General features: G+C 38.2%; 1 protein-coding gene across 1 annotated transcript in view; it reads left to right on the forward strand.

Moving 5' to 3' along the window:
* The first annotated feature begins 7,827 nt into the window (after positions 1-7,827).
* LOC100705665 (SH3 and cysteine-rich domain-containing protein 2) overlaps positions 7,828-25,973 on the forward strand; it is a 32,599-nt gene continuing 14,453 nt past the window's right edge. The window contains exons 1-2 of the mRNA XM_005471311.4: positions 7,828-7,967; positions 24,545-24,920. Coding sequence (XP_005471368.1) covers positions 7,878-7,967; positions 24,545-24,920 — 466 coding nt within the window. The 5' untranslated portion in view covers positions 7,828-7,877. The remainder of the gene's footprint in view (positions 7,968-24,544; positions 24,921-25,973) is intronic.

The raw sequence follows: 25,973 nt of genomic DNA on the forward strand, positions 1-25,973 counted from the left end.
AAACCATACATCTAAGCAGGTCTCACTACCATCTTATAAACCTTCCCTTTCTCTCTTGCTGCTATCCTTCTGACACAAATCACCCCTGACACTCCACCCTGCTTACATGCACTTCTTACCTCTATTGCACACTGTCCATTGCTCTGGATGGTTGACCCCATTCGACCTTCACTATCTCTACTGCCTGCATGCTCGCCTTTCTATGTGTCTTCCTCTCATTCACACACATGCATTCTGTATGGACTTTCATTTCTCTGCAAACATCATAGTCCTCGGAGACTCCTGCCTGACCTCATCTGCCAACCTGTCCTTCAGCACTGTAAACAATAAGGTTCTCAGAACCGACCTCTGATGTAATCCCAACCCCACCTTGAACCCATCCATCGCTCTTACCTCACCCTGTCTCGCTGTCCTCATACATGTCCTGTACCAACCTCACATATTTCTCTGCCACTCTGGACTTTCTCATGCAGCTTCACTCTTGGGACCCTATCATATGCTTTCTCTAGATCCACAAAGACACAGTGCAGCTTCTTCTGACATTCTCAATACTTCTCCATCACCACTTTCAAAGCAACAAAAAGCACCAATTGAAACATTTGAAGCTGAAGTACTGAAACTGGTTTCTAAATACAATTATGATGATGATTATTTGACCAGCCTTGTCTGCTTCTTTACAATGATGCCAACATCCCCTCTGCCCAGGAGTTTGTTCAGTTAACTGACTATGAGTATAGGAACTCAGTTGTCAAGAAACAACTGTTTACAATAGTAAATGTACCACATTGGATTTACATTTTTGTTGCAAACCCTATGGTTCCCAGGAGGGAGAGCATTTCACATTTTTTGGTGAAATAAAAACCAAATATTTGATGGTTTACCATCAAATTGATGACTTTCATCAGATATAAACCTCGGGCAGAATTGGGTTTGAATTATATTTGATACCCTGTCTTTTCACCACTGTCAACACATTAGGTCAAATTGTAGATAATATAGAGTTCTTTATAATAAATACTTCAACATGTAAGGAAGCTGTATGTTTATCTCACAGCCATCATGTAATGGCCGTTCATTTCTTTTTCATGTCCTGCTCCCTGAGCTTGTAGTGAGCTGTGTTACTCAGCAGGTAATATGCTTTCTTGCTCCAATTAGGTCAGAATCATTTTCACATAATCAGATTACGGTCAGACAATTTAATTTCTTGTTGTTAATAACTTCTAAAATTGTTATTAAATTATACCGTAGTTAAAGACAGGTCTGCGTTTTCTCCACCTGTCACCATGTCTGTTTGCTTCTGCCTCGTAACACAAGAAAGGATGAGTGTGAGTCTTTCATCTTACAGTCAGTTACCTGAATAGTGTCGCAGTGATGTTCGCAGCAGCTTTTTACTGGAGGGGAAAATGACACATTCCTTGTAACCTCATGACAGTTGTGGTGTATAAATAAATCATACTGTTTTTAGCAAAGTCTGACATCTCTTTCTTTATATTTATATATAAAAAATTTTTTTTTTTTAGAGGACCGCATCTACAGTGTGATCATTTTGAATGAAATAAGATTTCATTCTCTACACTTGAGTTGGTTCCTCTTATTTCACCATCGCTACTCTCTCACCCCGAAAGTCTCACTGGGATCCTTTTTTTTCATGATGGCTCACACTTTTATAAATTTCATAGTTCACACCTGACCTGGTAGAGCAAACACTGGGGACTCTGTGTTTTCACATTGTCATTAAATACTGTCACTTTGTAAATAGAATGAAAATAGAGAACCACACATGAAGTTGGAATAAAAGAAAGGAAATAGATCCGCTACAAACAAAGGCAAAAAAAAAAAAAATCCACACAGAAAAAGTGGGCCACGTATTCCATGTGGATCAAGTTAGCAATGAAAAACTCTTCAAAGTGATAAATAAAAAAACAAGGCTGTTTCACACATGAGCAAACGTTTGCTTGTTATATCATGAAAGAGATTTGTCTCCTATCAGGAATTAGTAGGTTAACATTTGACCCAGATACAGCAGGGATCTGAGGTTGTTCATTACATCAAAGACTTTAAATTAAGCTTTCTCATTTAAATAGAAAATGATCTTTAAAATAACACACTTTTTTACTCAGTGGTTTCAAGGCTGAGTTGGCCTCATGAGACAACTGAAATATGCAACTTGTCTCCTATTTTCTTATTGCAGGCTATTCAGATTCTTAATAATCTTCTGAAGCTTGTTGCACTTGGCAACTTTTTGTGCTACAGTGTCCAGCATTGTTATTTCCATCTCTTCACAGAGAACCTTTAGAGCTGCATGACATGTTTTTATTCTGTGAGCAGTTTTCTAAAGATACCAAGTCCTACATACTTCCCATTACACAAAACCATTTAAAACTACAGCATCTCTTAGAGATTAGTTTAGTTTCCAAGAAGTAAGTTTGTGTTGTGATAGCTATGTCTGCTCTCAGGCTGTGTTGGCAGCAAAGAGATTTGCACTGTGTGCAGCACACGAGATAACATGTGACTGTCCTTAGTGACCTGCACAGGCTGGCAGATACTCTCAGACTTTGCTATGTAACTGCTGAAAGTGTCTGTTAATCTATGCTTAGTCTGATCAACGAATTTAGCATTTCAATCCTATGACTGTCATCGCTTTTATAATTGTCACACTCACAGTGGTAAGGTTTCATTTAAAGGAACAAACAGACCCAAAGGAACTAGAGATACTTTCTTTCTATATTTATATTAGGGCCACAAGGCGATGCAGTGGTTAGTACTGCCATTTCACAGTAAGAAGGTCCTGGATTTGAATCCAGCCTTGAGCCTTTCTGTGAGGAGTTTGCATGTTCTCCCCGTGTCTGAGTTCTCTCCAGGTACTCTGGCTTTGTCCTACAATCCAAAGTAATGCATGGAGTTATCTTGGTGTTTCTAAACCGGGTAAAGGTATTAATGTGGATTTAAATATTTGTCTGTCTCTATGTGTTAGCCTTGTGACAGACTGGGATAGTGATCATCAGAAAAAGATCAGAAAAAAATCCCTGCAGTCAGTCACCAGCCACAGTTTTTTTGTGGTCCCTCACAGTTGTTGACATATTTTTCCCTTCCGTGACTAGGACCTAAATGGGATGCTTATTTGAGACAATCTATCAGGTTTTCTGTTGCATCATTTAAGGCTTTATTTAAAGGCTTTATACAGCTTTTCTTCTTTCAATATGCAATACGCTTTTGCTGCTGAGAAGACAAATAAACAGACTTCAGTATGACTGAACTGAAGTGCAGCTGAACAAATACACAATGTAGTTCAATCAAATTATTTATTCTTATAATCATATTTGATTTCTTTAATATGACATGGATCAGACAGAGTGATAAAAGAGATATTTATGTTGCATTTATCTTGTGTGATTCCTTGGTTTTGAAGATAGAAGCAGCGTTCAACAACTGTGGGTGTATAATGGATGGAAGTGGGTGACAATGATAATTCATCTTTTGGTCTACACTGACATGATGGCATTGCACAGATGCTGCAGAGTCATGATGTGTTTGAACTTCACCAGGTTATCTCGACCATGTCTACATGAAAGAATGGTGAATGAACTGGTACTTTTACTCCACATTTTAACTCAGGTAAGCAATCAAAGCACCTTCTACTACAACTTTAATTCACCCAATCACTCATATATTCATACAGAGCTTTGTGACTTATGTCTTTGAAAAGCACTATATAAATAAACCTTACTTACTTGAGCCACAGCTGACCCATACATTGATGCATCCAGTGGCTGGTTGGATATTTGCATTGTCAAGCAGTACTTAATATAGAGGCCGGTAAGTGTATATCACTTTTTCAAAATTTAAGTTCTTTTTGCTTCTGAGACCAATAAAAATGTTTTAGCTGACAAGGTCAGCAGATGACTAATGCATTCATTACAACTCAATGTTACCCAGATGAATTCTGGGGTATAATGCTTGTTTAATGCTTAATAAAATCTGTTGGCCACATACAGAGAAACCCCCCCGGCCTGAGCGATGTGTGCATTCTTTTGAAGTCGAGGGTCTGATGATAGAAAGATAAAACTTGCATCAGGAAGGTCATATGCAGCATAATCTTCCAATAATGGCATATAAGGACAATGACTAAAGAATTTTGATTGTGCTTTACAATGACAGCAACCCAGCAAACTTACAGTAATCCTCCTGAGGATTATGATAATGTTGACATTATTATCCATGAGTTCGATAAAGTCCATAAAGTGGATTGAAGAGCAGATAAAAAACAAGGTGGAGTGGTAGGTGTTACAAGAAAAGGTGCTTTAACTGAAAACGTACCTAACAAATCTTTAATCTAAAACAGGGAGCTAGCAATGACCTGATAAAGACAGAGGGAGAAGAACAGGCTAAATACAGATTAACACAAAGTCAGTGATAGGAGAATGAGAACCCCAACTAAAACCAATCCAGTTCTTCATCTGTTTCTTACTATATGGAATAAATTGTACTTATTGGTGGCTAAATGGCACCACAAGCAGCTGGAGGCAACGAACACAGCCCAAGCAGAGCCCAACTGAAGCATTTCAGAGCAAAACCAAAACTGTCTGGCCACCCAGTGCTGGGAAGCAGCTGAAGTCAGCTGTCTCTCCAGACTGCCTGCTGGGAAAATACTGTTTTTCTCCTGGAAACAGATGAGAATCAAAGTTAGCATAGATGACGAATGATAATTTGGAAATGAGAGGGAGTGTGCGGATTGACAGATTTAAAAATGGGAGAGGAGAAGGAAGAGAGGCTAGATAGAGGGGAAGCAAAAGAGAAAATAGGGTTATGCTAATTTGAATGGATGGGGAGATTAAATAGAGGCATATCAGGTCATGTGCCTTCTAGAGACTGGGCCCTAATCCCCTTCTCTCGCTTCTTGCAGCTCTTCTTCACACACATAGAGTACAAATGCACACATTCATATACACAAGATGACGTAAAAAGACTGGTGCACTGTGCAGAGCATTTTAGATGACAGTCGTGAAAATGGAGTAAGACAGCTGGAACTGCAGGGAAAAGAAGAAAGAGTGAAGAAACAACATGTGTAAAATATTTTATTTTGCTTTTTTCTTCTGTTGCCAATGCACGCTGTTGGTCCTTCTGGAATATCTGCTTTGAGCAAACTTCACATGTGATAAGGATTTATGTTATTTTTTATTTTTTGCTAAATCAAGGCTTGTAATCAAACACATATTTACCTTTAAACCTGAATTAGACATCAAACATACACGCTGAGAGACAGAGAATCAGTAAGCATATGGAAGATAGAGTATCATAAGTAGAGCGAAAAAGTACTTCCTTAAGCAAATATTAAAAGATGATGCTCCAAAATAGATATTGGCAAGAATCCTGCCATGACATGACAGCAAAGGACATCACCTTTGTCTAATAATAATTATTTGGCAACCAAGTGTTTTCAGTGGCTAATAAATGTAGCAAAAACATGCATACAAATGTGGACATTTAGTTGTACATACTTATCTGATGCTCTGCTGATGATATTTGCAAAGCAAGAAATAGATAAAAAGTACAGATGAGTTCTGTGACATGTAAAAGGGCAAAAAATAATCCTAATCATAAGGAAATGATTACATATACCTATGAAGTATTAAAATGTATGCACGAAGGTCATAACCTCACTCTGTTCCTTTCTAGAGCCGATACTAGCTCTATACCACACACACAGTTACCCAGAGGAGCCCTTGAGAGTCCTTATCAGCTTTTTCATGCATTTAAGATAAGATAATATGGTCTTCAATTTACATAATTTCCTGCTCCAAAATAACACAACATTGTAGCAGAAATGGAGAAAGGCAGGCTCTGTCAGTGTACTGTTAAACTGCTCAAGGCCAGCTATGATTATTTCAGACAACTGCCACTAAAAAAACTGGGACATGGTGTACAAACATCATCTGCCTCAGAGAGAATATTTTGGTGAAGATAGATGGATAGGTAGAAAATGTTGTATAAAAACATTTCATTGTGTATATTTTTAAGTCTGAACATAAATAAAACTAGACAGAGCATCATCACAGCGTGATATGTTTCCTCTATGCTCATTGTCAAAGTGTTTAGTTTTCAGTATAGTATCTAAATATTAATGAATCATTAGCAGTCGGTGCCACTGCTTTGTTCTGAGTCCTTTCTATAATTAGCTTGTTTTTATGGAATACATTACACGCTGTATACAGGTTGTTGCAACAAACACAAACAACCTTGCATGATAAGAGAAGTTCTATTATTGGAATGAAAAGAACTTGTCGACTATGAAACCAGACAGTTTCACATGTAAGGCTGATAATAAGTGACAAAAACACACACACATATACACACACACAGAGGCAGGCAAGAGAGGGGAGGAGCTGTCCTTGGTGCTGAATCAGCCACCTGTGCTTTGCTGCTGGTGCTCGTTGTGAATTGTCTACGCATATAGTATTGTATTGTTTTAAAATATACTCTTTTTTTCTTCTTGTTCATTTCAATTTTTTTAATTAGACTTTAATTTTAAATACATAAGATAAAATCTATAAAATCAAATACTTGTACATATTTATGAGAAATTACTGGGTATTAGAATAGTATGCAAGTGCAAGATATATCAGTCATGGGTATGCATCAGATAATTTGCTGATTTGTATCCATACGCATGTGCAGACACCTGCTCACAAAATTTAGAAGTGCAAACCTTTTATAAACACGGTTGTATTTGCCTCCATACCTCCACTATACTACTTAAGTGTCCATTTGGCTATAAGCATTATTCTTGTGATGTACAAATAAACATTCTATTGGACGAGATTCAGCCTTATTGCCTTTCATTTTTCATCAACCCCTGCATATTGCCCCAGTAGTGAATGCAGTCTTGCTTTCAGGAAACTGAATGAGATCATATTGTATGCAGCCGTTTTCAGAGGGGGAAGAAGTTTAATTTCACTAATGAAGTAATAATATTAAATTTGCAGGCTTGCAACCAATATCCTGTGCATCAGGAGAAGTGTATTAGCATCGCACCACACTTAAACATCAACAACATAATCATGCTATTTTTATATGCGATATATTGGAATTGTCTGCCTGGTGCAATATTGTGGAAGTAATCTACTGTTTGCTGGAGCAAATTTAAACAAGTCAAAGTTGACAAAGTTTAACTCCAAATAATAAAACCACTTTTTATAAACACAGTCAGCTAAGAAATCTTTCATTTAAGTAAAATAAGCTGTCGAAACACATCATTCCACTGTTGAGCGGCCATTCAAGACATTTACACAATTTTATTGGCCCTTACTCTTCACTGTAAGCAAAAGCCTAACAACAACATAGACGCTGAATATCTAAATACGATGCTTATAAGGAGAATTCAACAGCTCTCACCTGAATCTGGTACTGCCCCTTCATCATCATAATTTTCCAGCCTATAGAATTCAGCTCCTCTGCTGCTTTTGGCGTAGTTTCGTTGGTCTCGACCAATCAGGACGAGCGGAACACTTGTGACGGTGAAATCAAAGTTGTTGTAGGAGCGCGTGTGCGAGTGAGCGAGCGAGCGGAGAAAAACTGGCCGGTGTGAGAGAGAGGAGAGAGGCGGCGGAGGGAAGTGGACGAACCGGCAGGCTGCAGCTGTTGGATATTTTTCCCACCGCGTCTTCAGAGCGAAAAAAAGGACGGAGACAGCTTTAAAGCGCATTCCTAGATGGATGCTGTCGATAAGTTAGCAGTCAGAATTCGTCCAGGGGTGCTGCACGAGAGACCGTAGGGATGTTTGCACCTCTGCATGCGTAGTTTCCAGATTCCTCTGTCGCCGTGGACTTGCCAGTTGGTTGAGTTTTGCTGAGGAAGGAAAATTTTTTTAAAATAAAAAAATGACAGAAATAAGCGAAAAGGAGAACGAACCTCAAAACCGGGACCTTCACCGACCACAGGCTACTGTGCCTAGTCAACAAGAATCAAAGGTAACGGCACACACCTGTGTAAAAACTGGAGGATTTTTTTTTAAACAGTAATTTGTTACTCAAAGAGGACTGTTGTTTATATCCTTTTTTCTTTACTGTTTTATGTAGCGGTCTTTCAGTTTAAAATAAATAATTTTTAATATGTAAATTGGGACTAACTGCGAGTATTTACTTTCCCACGAGGCTAATTCTGTAGCGGCTTGCATAACAACCCTAACCCGCTTTAATTCAGGTAATTAGCTTGGCCTCAGAGTTGGAGAGCAGAGATTACACAGAGGGGTGTGAGCTTTGTCTGGTATGTGTGCACAAAATATCAAAAGCTGCAAGTAAACAAAGAAAGGTCCTTATTGCTTGTTTAGCTTAGGCCAGAGAAGGATGTCCACAGTCGTTTTGTGTACATGCTGTAAATATTAGAAGTACAGTGTCCCAGAAGAGGAGTCCTCCTTGCTGCCAAACATGGAATCCAGTCGCCCTTTTATAACACCTCGTGTCTGGTTAAATGGATGTGCCAACACTTCTTCTGTGCTTTATCTGCTAATGTTGGCAGTTATTTGATTAAGTACATTAATTTAGGCATTGGCAGTTTGCAGACATATGAGATTACTAGACGTACAGTGCATTAGTTATCACTAATGTACACATGGAGGCTGGGAAGAGAGACTGCAGCAGCCACCTTTAATAGTCTGCAAATAGAATTAAACAAGTCTCCCCTTGAAGAAGGTTTAATTTTGGTTCCACTCATTTGTGCTCCAGTTCTCTCGCTTAAATCTATGCCCTGAGAATACCTGAACAAGGTTTGGATGCTAATGCTTGTTTTCAGGGACCCTGCTTGTTTTGAGGTTAAATTGATGAGTCCAGTATCCTTGGCTAAATTCAGAACCATTGTAAATTTTATGGGAAGCAGCTGCTTTTATTGCCATTACTACTGCTCCTGCGATTAGCCTTATTTTAACCTTGTAATATGAGTTCATTGTAGTTCATTCTGGCGTAGTGTTTTAGTTTTCAGCCTTGTATACTGCCATCTTGGCTATACTTCCAACCTCAGTAGGATTTTCCCAAATAAGTGGGGAAAAGGAGTATAAATAAGAAAATTTAAGGTCAGATTTTTATGGCAAATGGCCTTTTGGATGCAACCCTGAAGGCTTTTGTGTCTCCTCCAGGACTGTAATAATAATAATAATATTAATAATAATATTAATGATAATAACAATAATAATACTAGTAGTAGTAACTAAGAACAACTAATTTTTTTTTTAAAAGGACATGGAAAACCCTCTTTAAAATAGGACCAAATGATCTGGAAAACTGAGTGGAGCTCACATCAAGGCATCGAAAGCAACAAATTTTTTGGCACTACTCCACCTATTTCCAAGGTGCATGGAGGAGACAAACATCTGATGACACAAAGACTCTAGTGACACTTAAAGTATTAGGGAACAACTTTATTACGCACATCTATTTACACATCAAGGCATCTGCCATTTTCCATTTTTCACTAACTAGATTTCAACCAAATTTGCTCTGACTAGTATTTCTTAAACTTTCGACCTGGAGTGCTAATGTATACTTGCCTACAACATTTAAATCTAGCTTATGGTCTCTGCACTGGTAATGTCACACCAAACATGACATTACCACAGCACCGTATCCATATATGCTGGTGCTTGAGGCACTGGACTTGCTGCAGTCTTAAAATGAAGGTGTTACCATTCAGAAGAAAGCTCTGCACCAGCTCTGGTGCAGGAGTAAAAGTTGGGAGGCAAGTTTTCCCTAGAAAGTTTTTTTAAGCTGTATACAGGGTAACAATTGTGAGCATAAACTAGGTGTCATGCTTCTGCCTGCGTTGCTCTGCAGTTTTGTCACCAAAGTTGTGTCGTTGTGAGGTGTAGTTACATTTTTTTTCATGTAAGGTGAAGTGGAGGGTTTCAGAAGAGTTTGTTGTGTTTGGTTGTGTTGTACCTCTGGTTTAGATTTAAACGAGGGTTGTTACCTGCTTTGTAACTTTGAAGTTTTATTTGAATTTTAAAAGGACACGCCAATCCGTTTTTCTCCGAATTGAATCTGAGTAAATTTCCAGTGACTAAACCAGCTTAAATCCCTCACCAACATGGATCTAAATCTCCAACGACAGCTTTAATTGCAGCAAATATCACAGTAACAAATCACATTATGCCCGTCTTTTGTTGGTCATCACCACAGGGACCTGAAACAGGCCTGGCAGGAAGGGCTCTTTGTTGTTGTTACTTGACTACAGACGGCACAATGGATGGTGGGCAGTGAGGTGCGGCGTGAATTTATGAGACAATCAGCTAGCATATGTTTGCTGTGTCCTGCTAGTGGCTGGGTCATAATTCATGCGAATGGTTGTCCAGACAAAACAGAAATGGGAGGAAACAATCCTCTGAGCTACGTTAGCCATGTCGCCCCGTTGTTTGCAAAACCAGCTGCTGGCAGCCATGACCTATTCCCATCTCACAGAAGAATAAGGAAGAGGAAAGGGGAGGGGAAAGATTAAATATGTGATACAACTGGGGTCTCTTTAAGAGTAATCTACTTGAGAGTATGTCTAGAGATTTACTTGTTTTTTTTTCTTCTGTCACTCTGAATATTTTTACTTAAATCTTCTCATTTCATAACAGTTTCTTCCTTCTGCTCTCGCCCTGTTTCCCCCGTTCTGACTTCTAACAACCAATCTTTGTATTCTTTCTCATCTCTTTAGCAGCTCTCCCTTATGTCTCACTCATTTTCCCCTCTCTCGCTCTCTCTCTCTACACTGTCCCTCAGCTCTCAGAGTATTTATTGCACCGCTAAGTGGGCCCACTGGCTTTCTTGAGTGCTTCTAATAGAGCTAGTGACAGAGAATGAGTAGTTATTCCACCTCCTCCACCTACGGCCAAGGTGATTGCTCCAAAAATATTATTATTCCTCTCTAATCACTTGGAGCACATGTTGTACAAGTTTATTCAGTATTGTATTTGCTTTTGCTTTTGCCTTGTTGTCTCATGTAAATGCACTTTACATGAAGCTAAAGGCTCAAGTCTTGGCATCCTGGCACTGTCCAGAAGCAGCAAAATCAATCCTTCTAGCACCTCTAGGAAGACCAACAACTCAACAATTATGGCACACAACAGTCTCATCGCGGCACGAGTTGTTAAAAACTGTAGTTTATCATGTCTGTAAGGTTGCATGTAGTTATAAGGCTCCAGGCTTTTTTGCCAACCTCTGTTTAAAAGGCACCTTTAAGGTTTTCCACTCCTGTTTTTTAGCATCACAGATTCTGGAAGCAGCTGAATTTAACGACCAATTTAGCAACCTTTTAACAAAAGTGCACTAGCAATTTGCTCCATATTTAGTTATTGTGCTCATTCTATAGCACATTTGATCATGCACATACAGGTATGGAGAGGTCCAAAAGTTGAAGTCCATCCCAACTAGTCATCTCAAACATAATACTCCTGAGGAACTAAAGACCCAGTCGATTACTTTAAATTTGGATGTTAATGTCTTCCCAATAACAGGAAAATCCTTAATGTTAGCATATAGCTCATAATCTAAAATTCTAATCGGATTATTATCTGATATTCCCATGTAGTATCATTATGTAATGTTGGCTTTGGCCCATCAGCTGACCCGTCCATTCATCCATCCATCTATTAATTGGAAGGTTGGTTGACTGGCTGTTCTACTCTGCATGCCAAAGTATTCTTGTGCAAGATGCTGACCCTCAAGTTACTCTGCAGTGTGTTCATTGGAGTGTGAATGTGTGACTGTTAAATAGAAGGTGCATATGAAGAAAAAAGTTGCTTGTATGAATGGGTGAATGAGGCATGTTGTACAAGCGCGTTGTGCTCAAGTAGAATAGAAACGTGCTCTATAAGCACCAGTCCATCCATTATTGTTATGATTGCTTATGACACAATTACCTTTTAATTGCATCCGGGTTACTGGGGCAGCAGTCTAAGCAGAGATGTCCAGACCTCCCTCTCCTCTGACACTTCTAGATTTCTGGGGAAGCACTGAGGTCTTTCCACACCAGCTGAGAAATAATTTCTCCGGCTTGTTCTTGGACTGCCCCAGGACCCCCTCCCTGTAGGACATGTTGAAAGTGCCTCATCCAGGACATACTTAGGAGGCATCCTTGTCAGATGCCTGAACCAATTCAGTTGGCTCCTTTGTGGAGTAGTGGCTCTATTCTGAGCTGTAATGAACTCCTCACCCTTTCTTATCCCAGAATACCCTACATTAATTCTGCTATCGTAACCATGATCTTTCAGTATCTACCCTCTGCTTGTAACCATAAAATGTTAAATACTTAACTATAAACCATAAATTATAAATGCCAGTTGAATATGTAATGATTTACACAAAGTAGGTGTCGTGCAGTATTGTGCATCTGCAGATAACACTTATTATTATTATTATTATTATTATTATTATTATTATCATTGTTATTATTATTATATTAACTTGGTGCAGACTTCTGTCACTCTTTGTAGTTTTTCCTTTTTTGCACCGTTTACTGGACTTTTTTGATGGGGGGCCTTAAAATATCACAGGAGAGAAAAACAGTGTCACAAGTACAATATGAAAAAGAATGTATTTTTTTAATATCAGAGCATGTAAACCTATTGCTGTAGAAAAATAAAATTTAAAACATGTAACTGTTCATAATATGGGTTCTTTAAAACACCACTTTTGTTAAGTAGTGGATAAAATGAGAGCTGTGCTCAGAATCAGCTGCTACATAAAGTTTAATATTCACATTAGACTTTGCGTGTAAATGCTGACAGTGCTAGGTGCCCCGGTCCACAGGGAGTTACACGGACCACCACGTTTTCAGCCAACACAGAAGACATTTTTATGGAGGTAAAGTTATAGCGCAATTTCTGTCTGACTTTGCCCTTCACAGTCACTTCTCAGAGCCCTCCTCCTTCTGCTGTTCCTCTCACTAACTTGCTTATCAGCTTTTTTCCTCCTCTTTAACTAATTAATTCTTTGCTCTCCTCTTAGAATATCACTTTCCTTTCTCTTTCATAATTACTCTGGGCAATTTAAATAAACTTGTAGTTGAAGTTCATCTGTATATCTTTTCTTTTTGCGTTTCCTGTGCCATAGCTCTTTATTTCTGTACATGGTGACTTTTTCCAAAGTTCAGAATGGGTAGATGGCTATGGGTGGTTGGAAGGATAAAGGGGATTTAGGGACTGGACTTCAAGCCGGAGTTAGCAGAATTGACTGAACAAGCAAAAAAGAGAAGCGTGACAGTGATCATCATATTATCAATAGCTAGAATTTAGATGGTTAAACTAAACTATAGGCTCCACTTATTTTTGATCCAGACTTTCTTTAAAGTGTTAATTAGAAACATGAATTTTAAGATTTGCAATATTTCCTCTTCATGAAACAAACCGCACATAAATGCACTGCAGCAAATTAGATAATGATGATCTTCTTCAATAACATTTTGTATAACTAAACTCCTTTTAATGAGCACTCAGTTCATACAGTCTGATTATACTGTGTAGATGATGTTTCTGGACAAAGTGTATTCCGTCTCCTTGTGTTTGTTTCAGCTGCATTGCTGCTGGAAGTATCATTCAATTAGAAGTGAGTGAATGATGCATCTTCCTCCTGACAGTCTGTGATGTGTTGTTTTTCGTCTGTAAGATAGATGGATTTGTCCTTCTGACCTTTGAAAATAACTAGAGAGAAGCTTGCAGGGAAGGCAGATAAATGGTTGGGAGACAGATATTTACAACAGCAGGAAAAAGTGGATGTTCTCCACAAACTGCAAACTGATAAACCAACTCCTCATTCTTAAAGCCTCACTGTTGTACTTATGTATCTCGCATTGTTTTGATTGATGATGAAGTCAGTAAATTACTGTCCTTGATTGAGTTCAGAAATGCTGCTGATTCAGCGGAGTCCCGTGTACAATGTCAGGGTGGAGCCAGCGGGGAATAAGCAGGGACTTTGTTTAGTACTGACCTTAGGTTATTGCTTTAGGGATAGGGAACTTCTAGGTTATTTTCTCTTTTCAAATATAAAGCTGTTAATGTAATGAGATGGAAGAATTGAAAATTCATAATTAATAGTTTTTATCCTCAGCTCTAAATGGCAGACTTGCCTTGACCAAACCTGGGAAAAAAAAGTACATGTGTGATGTAAAATAAAATGAATTTATAACAATTACTTATCCTTAAGTTGCTTGTGTTGCTTGGCAACTATGATGTAACTTAGTCATCTACTGAAGAGGGTACTTCTAGTACTGCATTGACATTAAAATAATAAAAATACAGCCTTGACTTTTTCTTAGAGGCTGAGACAAGTTTATCAGCTGAGTAGGACGTTTCACTTTCCATATGCAACCCCAATTCCAATAAAGTTGATGCTGTGTAAATAAAAACAGAATTCAATGATTTGTAAATTCTATAAACTTGCATTTGGTCAAATTAGAACAAAAGAATTTATCAAATGCTTAAACTGCGAAATTTCACTATTTCATGCCAAACAGTTTGACTCAGTTTGAATATGATGAAGCAACATATCTTAGGACATAGTTAGGACAGGGGCAACAAAAGGCTGCAAATATGGCGGCCCTGAGAGGTCAAGTGCACTGCAGCCTAAGAAAACACCAACAAATAGAAAAATACTGCAAAGGCACACGAAGCACAATCCAAGTTGAATAAAACACAACAGAAGTAGAAAATATCAAAACCTCACAAAATATATGGAAGTAATTTAGGGGAAATGAAGTGTTGATAAGAAGTGGAGGCTTCGTTGGTATTCAGCAATCCACACAAAGCTGGATCTTGGAGATTCTAGAGCAACTTTTAAAGCAAGTGGGCAATAATTTGTTGACAGGTGTATATGCAGCTATTTTGGCTGTAACCCCAAAATTATAATGACTAGATCCTTATGCACTCTTCCTTTCTTGATCCTTGTTATGATTATTGATCTAGTACAACAAGCTAATGGAACAGGACTGTAGAGGTTTCAAAACTTGACTTTGAATCCTTTAAGATTTCTTTAGCATTAAAGCAATCCAGCACTATTTGTCAATACTTCCACATGTACACAGAAAAAAAACTTTTAATGGTTCATTCAGCTTCTTTATCTTCCGGTAGCTTATGTTGTTATCACAGTATAACTCGGTTTACCACATTCAGATGAACCTGTCAGTCACAGAGGTTGTGTGTGCACTGAATCTGACAAATCACTTTAAGGCCCCTTCTTTCATTGGACTTTGCCCTCCTAAACTGTCAAAAGTCTGAGTAATTTGTGTAAACAGAGTTCAGCTTTCAAAGCAGAGCTGCCTGTGAGAGCACGAATCTGCTGCAGCGTTAACCAAGCAGAAGCTCTCACCAGCGTGATGGCTATTTTGTGTGCTTGGGCTGCTGAGTTCTACATGTGCAGAACTTAACCACGTGGCGATGAAAACCTGCACCCGTGTAATTAAATTATTTGCTCATGATTACATTTAATCTTACGTGGGACTTCTGACACAATATAACTCCAGAGTCTGCAAAGAAGATTAACAGAAATGTAGAAATGTGAAAGGAAAAGCAGTGCCCTGTTGCTTGTTTCTATATAATTTATATATGTACATAATATTTTTTTCTAGAAATTTAGGAGAATAAGAAGGTATGTCTGTATTTTTATTTTCAAGATCAAAATGCTAACAAATTGTACAGGTTTTCCAAGATCCCATCGGCCTTACTTTCCATCAAGCTGGTTTAAAACAGCTGAATAATAGCACAGAGATGGTTGGACTGCATATTAATTATTGCTTTAACCAATTAGTTCTTCTTGTGGTTACTGTTTATTTAATGAACTAATTGTGCATATGCCCACCTACAATGGTGGCTTAGTGTTAAGAGGCTTATGTTTGGCCTTTTTTTTTTTTTTGTGCACATAAATACTGTCACACGCGATGTACCTCAGTGAAATGTTAGGAAAGTATTGGAGAAAAATAATAATCATATAATTACTAAAGAAAACTGGGTGACTTCATTGTCAGAAATGGTGTAATTTTGAAATGAAGCATCTTTTGGAAACCTGTGTCAAGTGTCAAGAAAAGTGCAGTTTTGTATTGATGTTACATCAAAGTAACACCTTGCGATAAGTGTTTTTCCTTAGCATTGTGTGAACATCAAAGAGCCATTGTGATCGTCACCTCATACTAACTACAAAGCTGCTTGTGCAGTTAAGCCCTTTAAATGGCTGGATTTGGAGATGCAAGCTGCTTTTGCTGCACACTTTGGCAGACAGGCTTGTGGGCTGGTGGAGTCTGCTTGCATGGATTGCTAAAACATAGGACTTCAAACAATAGCCAGATATTTTGAAGCCACACACAGAGCTGTGAATGTCACGAAAAGGGAAAAGACGGGAGAATTTGCCTTGAGTCTGGCCTATTTCTAATCTTTACTGTCTTGTTTCCTATTGGTTGATGGACACAGCCAAATGCCTAATACAGTCAAAATGAACTGAGTAATGTCTGGAAAATTTAGAAGCCCTCCAATTTTAACAACTTTCTTCTCTTTGCTATGATTTCCTTTGGTGTGAGTGTGTGTCTTTCTCCAATTTTGGCAGGTCAGCTACATAACCCTATTACTACCACTTATAGGGTGATAATGCAGATCAGGGCAGATTACTTATCTGATTATAACCACTCTTTTAAAAAAGAAAATAATTACTAGGATAGATTCAACACCTAGCCCTGGAAACAGGTTTGATCTGTAAGCTTATTATACAGGTAATTTTAGGGAGCTTTAAATTTATCTGCGTCTGACTCAAAATTATATCATGATTCTTCAAGAAAATTTGTGATACTATTTCTGACATTATAGCTAAAAAATAATGAGCTTTTAGTTGATGCTTGCTGGCGGCAGCATTCATAAATGTAAGTAAATGAAGGGAATTTTCCATCCTCCTTTTCCAGTGAGATTCTGTCACTGATGACACGCTCCCTAATTAGAAGTGTGAATCTACCCAAACAAGGTGCCAGCACCAGCATTAAAGTGCAATAGTAGTGACACAGCATGAGTCAAATGTAAGCACAAAAGTCACCTATGTTGTGTTTTTCTTGGGTATTTTAACTGAAAGTATGAAATATGTTATTCATTGTTAAATTAAAGCATGAAGAAGTTAACTTAACCTTTTAATTCTACAGGGGCTGAACAATATTATCACATAATAAAACTGAAAACTATTTTCTACCTGGGATGTTGCATCTTGGGTTGATCTTTTTAAACCAGCTGCATCAGTCACTTCCATTCATCGTTTGCTCTTCCTGTCATGTGGAGTGTAACTGACTGCTCTAGCAATGCTCAGTGGAGTCATTTGGTTACTTTTGGGTGGCACGTCATCGGCTGCTAGTATCTCCTCTTCATAGTCTGGCTATGCTTGTTTTATGATTGTTGGTGTTGATGTTTTTTGTTTTATATTTTTCATTTTTAGCAGGTACTAAAGGTACCAAATCATTATTGGAAGCTGACATGCCGATCTTGCTTTCAGACATTTCCAACCTTTTCCCGTTGTGTGCACTAGAGAATGTAAGCAATGATAACAATGATCTTGCAAGATGACACTAAAAATAAAAAATCTGTACTGTTACTACTGTGAGCAATGTGTCATGGTACTGCCATAATGCATAAATTTTGTGATGCATCACAATAAATTGTGAAAGGTGGGAAAGGTTAAGGTCCTATGGCAGGCAGGTTGAAGATTGCAGCCCTGGTATAAATGTGAATGTGTGAGGGGAAGTGAGTCTCCATAGATGTAAAATGGAGTCAGGTAGGGAGAAATAAGCAGGTAATTTATGACACATTGAGATAAAAGTAAATGTTGTTTCATCTGAATAGGACTCTGGATTATAAACAATGAGAATCAACAACAAAACCGACAATTTTACCTCTCGGGGTGTTTTTTGAATGAAGTGACAGAACTTTTAGCGAAGGCTCCTTACACATATACACATGGAAAAACTAGAGTTTGGACTTGTTTGGGAAGTTTGTTCTAATCAATGTGACCTGTGCTGCGGTTTGTTCTGGGAGGCATTTCCATTGGCACAAAAGGTTGTTTGAGTAGATGCATTTTTCCCTAACAAGGGCCAGCTGATGGAGTGCCTAATGAGGTCACCTTTAATTCACATCTCAGGTCACTGCAAGAGCACCAAACATCAGATCCCACTGTGTTTAATGAGACTTTGAGAATCACAAGCAGGCAGAGATCTCCTGAGAACAACACTGCAGTGGGCTTGAGATGCCTAAAGGCTACAAGACACTACAACTGTCCTAGTTTGTACAGACAGAAACAATACCAGACCACATTAAACAAGCATTTCTACATAAATACAATGGTGTGCAGTTATAAAGTGTGACTATTGAAAAATGTATGTTTGTCAAGATAACAAGAAGACTAAAGACCGGGGAATGAATTGCTTATCATAATGTAATTGATCTACTTGGGGTTCAGTCATTAGTCAGCTGTTAGCGCTTTAATCTTATTGGCCCAAACTGAAGAAAAAGAAGAATTTCATAACCAAACCAGGCTCATAAACCTGATCTAATAAGTGCCTATGGATATATTTACGACTCAAATCACATAGTTTTATGTATTTGCACCCAGTTCGCACTGGGACAGCTTCTTGCCAGAGGAGACCAGTCAGATTTAAGGCAGCTAAAACTGAATGGGCACATGTACTGAAATGCTTACAATTAATTTATTTTTTAAATTTTATTTGATCTACTTTCATAGTAAAATAAATATCATCTCTATACAAGCTAGATGACCTGGGGCATATTATGTAATCTGTCACCAGCTGCTGGTTCAGTTGAATAATCTGTTACTAGAAGAAGGTTTTTACGAATAAATGATGACACCCAGCAGGGATTTTGTCTTCAAACAAAGTTATCAAAGTTATTTTGAGGCATTACATATACCTAGCTTAAATTTTAATGTTAATAAAAAATGATTTACAAAACTGTCATAATGTATCCCAATCATTTCAGATTTTAAAAAAGTGCTTAAAAGTTTTGCTTGTTTTCTGCGAAATAAGAATTTTACAGCTTTTTTCCCCCTTTATTAATAATTATGCTGCCGTCTTTGCTATCACAATTCTCTTATAGATTTTAATTCAGGACTTTTTGAGTGTCATATCTTTCTTATAACGTCCCTGTTTTTAGAGGACATTGTTTCTCAGATCAGATAACTACAAACCTCTTTTACTACTCCACATGACTTTGTTGGTGCATGAGTTATAAATACATTTGCCTTTATATTTGACTAAATATTCACTTGATGCTGTGTTGCGGGGGTAATTAGGTGACAGTCATAGACTTTGCCAGTGCATCAGGATTGGAGGACAAGCTCATAGATAGATGCAGATGCTCTCTGTAACAATAAAAACGGAATTTAAGCAAACATCTTACCTACCAGTTATCCCAGATGAATAGATGTGCCCCCACAAAATGTAAGTAAAGTATAAAAAGAAAAAGAAAAATCAGACACCGCCTCTGTGTGCAAATGCGATATAAAGTCAGCAAGTGCAAACAGCTTCATACAGAACAATAAAATTGTGAAATTGTTTGCAGCTGATGCAGAAAAAGTCGAGGAATAAGATTTAAAGTTGCATTTAATTATTTATTTATAGCACTCATCATCTAGGAAGTGCAGAGACTTTAAATGCTGAAAAATGTCTTGGTGTTTTTCACAAACTTTAGACGCTCTTACACTCTGAACAGAGGTTTAGAGGATATTCCAGGAATGGTGCTATTTTCCAGAGAACTTACTGGTCAGTAGGTAGTAATTTCATACCTGTTGATCTGTAATCTAGAGTTACAAAACATTGTCAAAAACCTTTTTAGTCTTTTGCCAGTAAGTTAAAGCTTATCTCACATATGGTAAACCCTTCTCTCTGAAGTTGATTGGTGTCAGATTTGGTAATAATTTGTCAATATTTAGGACCACGGTTATAAAAATTCACATTAAAATACCATATTTTTGTAAGGAACCAAGATAAATGATTTCTGATTTTTTTTTTTTCACCTTTGTGACCTTTAACCTGCAAAAATGAAACTGACAAAACAAAAATAAGTGTAACTAATATGGTTACATAAGTGTGCACACTGTTATAAGTAGGGGTGTTGGTAAATTCAGAATTAACCCAACCTAAACAGTAGTCAGTACACACCTGTCATCAGTTAAAGTGACTCTATTTAAAGTTACATGAATTCCAGTTGTTCTAGTTGGACTTTCCTGACATTTATTTAGCTGCATTTTACAATTTCACATGAATCTCACTGTTAAAAGGTATCAGTGAGGGGAAGGGTACAAAAGACGTTTAGGTAAAGTCTTTTAAAGTTACTGTGATCCAGGGAATTGGGTGATGGCTACTTTTTGAAAAGAATCAGGAGATTGTTTTCCGTTATTGTGCCAGATTTCAGTTCTTTACTAAGGTCGAAATATTATTCCTTTTCTGCTCAGCCCCACAAAAGGCGCAGGAGCATCAACTCCATCTTGGTGGCAGCAGGATGACTTTACCTCACACAGGCATCTTGTCTGAACGCCCACACCTCCCTTCTTAATCATTAATTTATCCAAGTATTCCCTACAACAGCCTATTTATAGAAGGCTTCACCAAACATCTCTGTGCTCATTTTCAAAGTGCAGCTGAAATACAAGGCAGAGTCTAGGTGGTGGTGCGATATTTTCATCTCTTAACATGTTCTTTCCTCCATTTCTTGCTTCTGTTTCACTAATTCTTTCAGTTTTTTTGACTACACACATACTTTACATGTGTTCTTTGACAGACTGCAGCCTGTTCTAATACACTACGTCATAAATGCTGTGATGAAGTAATTGCTCTCAGCTGTTTAGTGTGATGGCTTTCCAGTTCTGTGATCTAAAAATAGACTTTTCACCACCTTACAGAGAGTAATTACAGAGAGTAACTGTAATTAATAGGCTATTGCTTTTGAATTGTTCTTGGATTGTTATAAGATGTATAAAATCTGTAAAACAGCAGCTGTTCTAACATTATCCAATAATAGATAATAAGAGTTATAAAGCCTAGGAGATCATGAGGATAGTGGTGCATATCCAGCAGAATGCACTGCAGACCCCTAATTTCAGAGGGTCAGGCAGCTGTAATTTTTGTAATTTCTTGATGTATAGATACATTCATTAAATAATTAATTATACTCATTTAATCAGTCTTTTTGTCAGCATGCTTGAATATTCACAGAGCATGATCAGTGTCCCCCGACATGTATTATAAAGTCAGCAGAGCTTAAATCAGACTGAACCCAGTGTGTATCTCAGGTAATGATTGTTCACACTGTGTGGCTGTGATGCATAAATGCACACTGCCCATGTGCATGTGGACAGAATATTTATGGACCAGCACTGACCTGGGCCCTGAAAGTCAGTTTGATATATTCGAGTATGTAGAGAACCAAATATTAAATGCATATGTGATTAGTATGCTGGTTTCACAGCCTCCACTCTTCAGATGGCTTTTGACAAGATTTTATAACCTTGCTGCCAAAATGACATTAGTGAGGTCAGCCCCTGATGTTTGACAATAAGGTCAGACCTTGATGGGATTTAAGTCAGGCCAGTAAAATTTCTCTTCAGCAAACTGGAAAAAACGTTTTGTTATGGGCTTTGCTTAAACCCTAAGGACACTGAAGCAGGAGAAAGTATTCCTCAAACTGTTGCTGTATGCCACAGTGTTTACATTTCCCTTAGCCGCAAGTGTAAATTTGTTGTATTTGTAATGATTTGACTTATTATTTCAGTGAAATACGTGTTTGAGGGAGTTATAAGTAGCTTGTTTCATGTGAAAGAAGAGAAGGATTAAATCTTGAGTGTCTGTTTTAATCATGCAATCAAAAAAATGCAGAAAATGGATGTGTTGACAACTAGATCAGCAAGTGTGGAACATGCTGTCTTTATCATTTCTTTTCAGCAGGACAGGAAGTCTTGCCTTTGTTCTTCACACTAGATTGTAAAGATAACCATAGTTCTTTTCAAGCCACATAATGTATTGCCATTTTTTAGATGTGAAATTGATAAGGCAATGGAATTCAAATTGGAATAAACAACATTATGATTTTTTTTGTTTTGTTTTATTCAGGCAGATCTATAACCAGACTCTTGTCAATATGCTGTTGTAATTTGGAGTACTAATGCCCAGATTTCATGATTATTCAACCATGTAAAGCTACGTACCAAATATGTTTGGCAGTCAACTAGCTATTCTTTCACTTTTTTAAATTGGCTCTGAATCCCGGCTTCTGTCTGTTTTTATTTAATCTTTTTAAAAGCTTGGGGAGATAAATAAAGCCATTGATTATCGGACATGTGTTGTCTAGTTTGTGCTTGAAGAAGTTGTTCCTTTTCCTTGGATGTGAAGCAAAGACAGGCATTCACTACAGAGAAGATTAACAAAGTCAGACAAGTTAAAAATCTAATAGAGAGGAACATCCATTACTGAATGGGCCACCAGTCATGCCAAGAAAAGGCCATTAAGGAAAGCATGGACTCAGCTCCCTGTAGAAAACATTTGAGAGAGGAGCTCACTAATGGGTCAACAGAGAGGACTGTTTTCATCACTCAAACTAATTGGCATCTGTGAATCTGTAGCTTGAAGAAGGAAAAAAGGAACATGCTCAATGATATTGATTGGGTTTTCTGTGAAGGAGTGCAGCTGGATGATTTCAAAGCTCAGAGACGCAATAAACCTGATGAAGAGGCTCTCCACATATGAACATAAAGAGGTCCAGTGAAGCTGCAATGCTGGTCTTACTGCCTTTGAAGAAATGTCTCGCCTTTTGCTGGAAATGGTTACACAGGAAGAAAACTAATGCTTAGAAGTAACAAGAATCCAGAATTGAATATAAATTTGGACACGCTTCAAGTTTGAGGCACTGCTCTGTATATCAAAATGGTGTCTTCAACCAAGTCACAAACGCAGACCACTAATGAGCTCTGTGCAAATCGAGGAGGTCTCACGGATCCATTATGTCCTTGCTCCCATTCTCCAGGCCATTCTCTTGATGTATGAATCCATATCAGTTATTATTTTCCATAAATTGAGTTCCATCACTACCAAGTCCCTGTAATTATTTGTCATTCTCACTTCCACTTTATTGTGGCCAAAAGCGCTGGATGGTAAGCATACAAGAAATTGAGGCAAGTGAAGTCAAAGATGAATACCGTGCTTGCCATGCATCACTGGCTGTATCAAATGCATAGCTGCAGTCTGCTCAATAAAACTAATCAAACATGAATTTTAAAGGGTATTGACTTGGGTGAATTTGCAAGGGAAAGCATATTTGCCATCTAAGGAAAAGAGAATAGGGGAGTGGGCTGGGCTGAATATGGAAGATCAGAAGTCAGCCTAATAGTGCAAGGACAGAAAGGGTACGACTATTTTTAACAGACTAATATTTAAACATGGCACATACACTTTAGTTGGTTGCCTGTTTGTTGTATCAAAACCCACTGCTATTGTTCCTACTTTAAATCTGGTGCCACCGCACAACATACACGATCCTCAATTAAATACAAGGTGGGTGTTTTAACGTTTGAAGTTGCAGTCATTGTTCTAAAAGCCCTTGGAAAAAGTATAATAGTCCTTACTTAATCTTTAGTAGGGACATAGAAGTCCATATTAAAGAGGAAATGATTGAAATTATGAATACATTCAAAGATGAAATGGATTGCATTTACATTTTGAAAGAAGTTGTGTTGTCAGCGAATCTCAGCTCTAGGCATATTTTTAGGACCTTTTAGCTCACCGTTTTTGTCTTCTGGTCCACCGTGTTACTGTTTTGATTCCACACTGCTCACCACCGACCAGCAAACGACCACCAAAAGCCTAGTGGATGCTAGTGACTACATGATCAGTATAGGACATTAGCATTACAGGCACAAATATATACATATACATATAACCCCAAAAATATTTGGTTAAATGTCCCTTAGCAAGTTGGACCTCAACCAGACACTTTTGGTAGTCGTCAGCAAGCTTCTGAAAGGATTCTGTCTGGATATTTGACCACTCTTCTTGGCAGAATTGAATAGGGTTGTAGGGTTTCCTTTCTTTGTTGGTAGCCCCTTAGTCCATGGTGATGTAAAACTCCCTTCATTGTGGGCAGTGATGCTGGTTTTCCAGCACTCCCAGTTCATAGCAGGCTTGAACCTTGGTGGTTTCCTGGGTTGTTCCTAAACATCCTAACCAATTTCCTCAATCATGATAGCTAATGAACTTAATAGAGACTGGCCTTGTCAAGTTAAAACACTGTATAATCTTCAGAATCACTTACTAAATGATGTTAAGTGCATGCATGTCTATATTTGAGGCTGTATGTATGATTTTGACCCCATGTGGATTATAGAAAAATTAAAATTGTTTACTCAGCTCTTGTTTTAACATGTATGCTGTGCAATCATTTCACTCTGGGCCTTTTAGTACTTTTGTCGCTTGCTTTCTCAGTTTTCTTGAAAACAGTTATAATTTTATGTGCTGTTGAAGCCTGACTAAATATCTTTAATGTTTTTTGTTCTAGCTGCAGCGGCTGAAACGCTCCCTCTCCTTCAAATCGGTCATACGCAGCAAGAGTGTGGACAACTTTTTCCAGCGCAGCAATGGTGAATCACGGCCACCTTTATGCCTAACTGCCACATCGGCACCACCGGCATCCCCTCCCCCCATGTCTGAGTCCCCCCTGGCCTATGAACACTCTCCCTCTCTCTCTCCATCTATCAGTCCTAACCCTTCATTGTCATCACACTCCCCATCTGTCAGTCCTTCACTATATGGGACTTCCAAGATCCAGCCAAAGTGTCAGGCCCAGCCAGTGCAGCCGGTCAAGACCCACTGTTTCCAGGAGCATGTCTTCCGTAGGCCTACAAGCTGCCAGCGATGCAAACATACAATCCAAGGTAGGTCAGTTGTGCCACTTCAAGAACGTCCTATTCACAGCAAAAAGATGCAACCATGTTGGCTCAGAGTGTAGGAATTAGATTGTTATCAATCTGTTTTCTGATGTTTACTTTGATTTAGAGTGTTAGGGGCTGTTTTTGTTTTTTTGTTATTTGTATCTGTCCGTTGATGGAAATAAACATGACAAAGAAAAAAGGCAAATGTCATTTGAAATTCAAAGACAAGCTGATATTCTTGAGTGTTCTAAACAACGGTTTACTGTCCCTGTCATGATAATGCACAAAATATCTAAATGATCTGTTTCAACAGATGTTCTACCTTTGCGTCAGTGTGTGAGCAAATATTCCTAAAATGGTCATCTCAGACACAAGCCACACTCAGGACAGGCAGCCAGTCATAAGAAAGCTGGATTAAAGTGAGGAGAATGAGAGCTAAAGTGGCTTGTTTTAGACAGAGTATGATGTGAAGGAGTGCCAGGATAAAAAAGGATTGGTTTGAACCGTTATCATGCAAAGTTACCTGTCTAGATATAAAAACATGAAACTGGAAATGAGCATAATAGGTACCCTCTAATGGACTATAGCTCGTTTCTCATTATTACCCAGTCACTGTGGGCAGTTTGCAGTCTATTTGCTCATTGGTCCCAATGAAACCTTCCGACAGCAGGCTCTATGGACCTCTGTACATGCTTCCACTGGGAGTTGTTTTGCCTTCTTGTTCTGTTGGCATGCTGACCTTTCTCAGCAGTGCCGTTTGTGTAAAATGGGATTACCAGTAACATCCACCAAACTGGTGTCTTTGTGTCCCTTTGTCTTTGGATGGTAATCAGTATAGACTACTTTTAAAACCATGTCAGTTTACGCACAAAGGCCATTTCTGAAGGTGGATATACTAGCTGTGCCTAATATGTAACATTAGTTTTCTGTAACATTTTGCACACAAACTACATGTGAGTGACAGAGCTGGTATATTTTATACTTGATACAGGACCCACAAATGAGGCACACCTCATCTTTGCTACCATTAGAATACCATCGCTAGCTAACGATTGA

The sequence above is a fragment of the Oreochromis niloticus genome, linkage group LG8 (assembly GCF_001858045.2).
Source record: "Oreochromis niloticus isolate F11D_XX linkage group LG8, O_niloticus_UMD_NMBU, whole genome shotgun sequence".
NCBI classification, from domain to species: Eukaryota; Metazoa; Chordata; class Actinopteri; order Cichliformes; family Cichlidae; genus Oreochromis; species Oreochromis niloticus.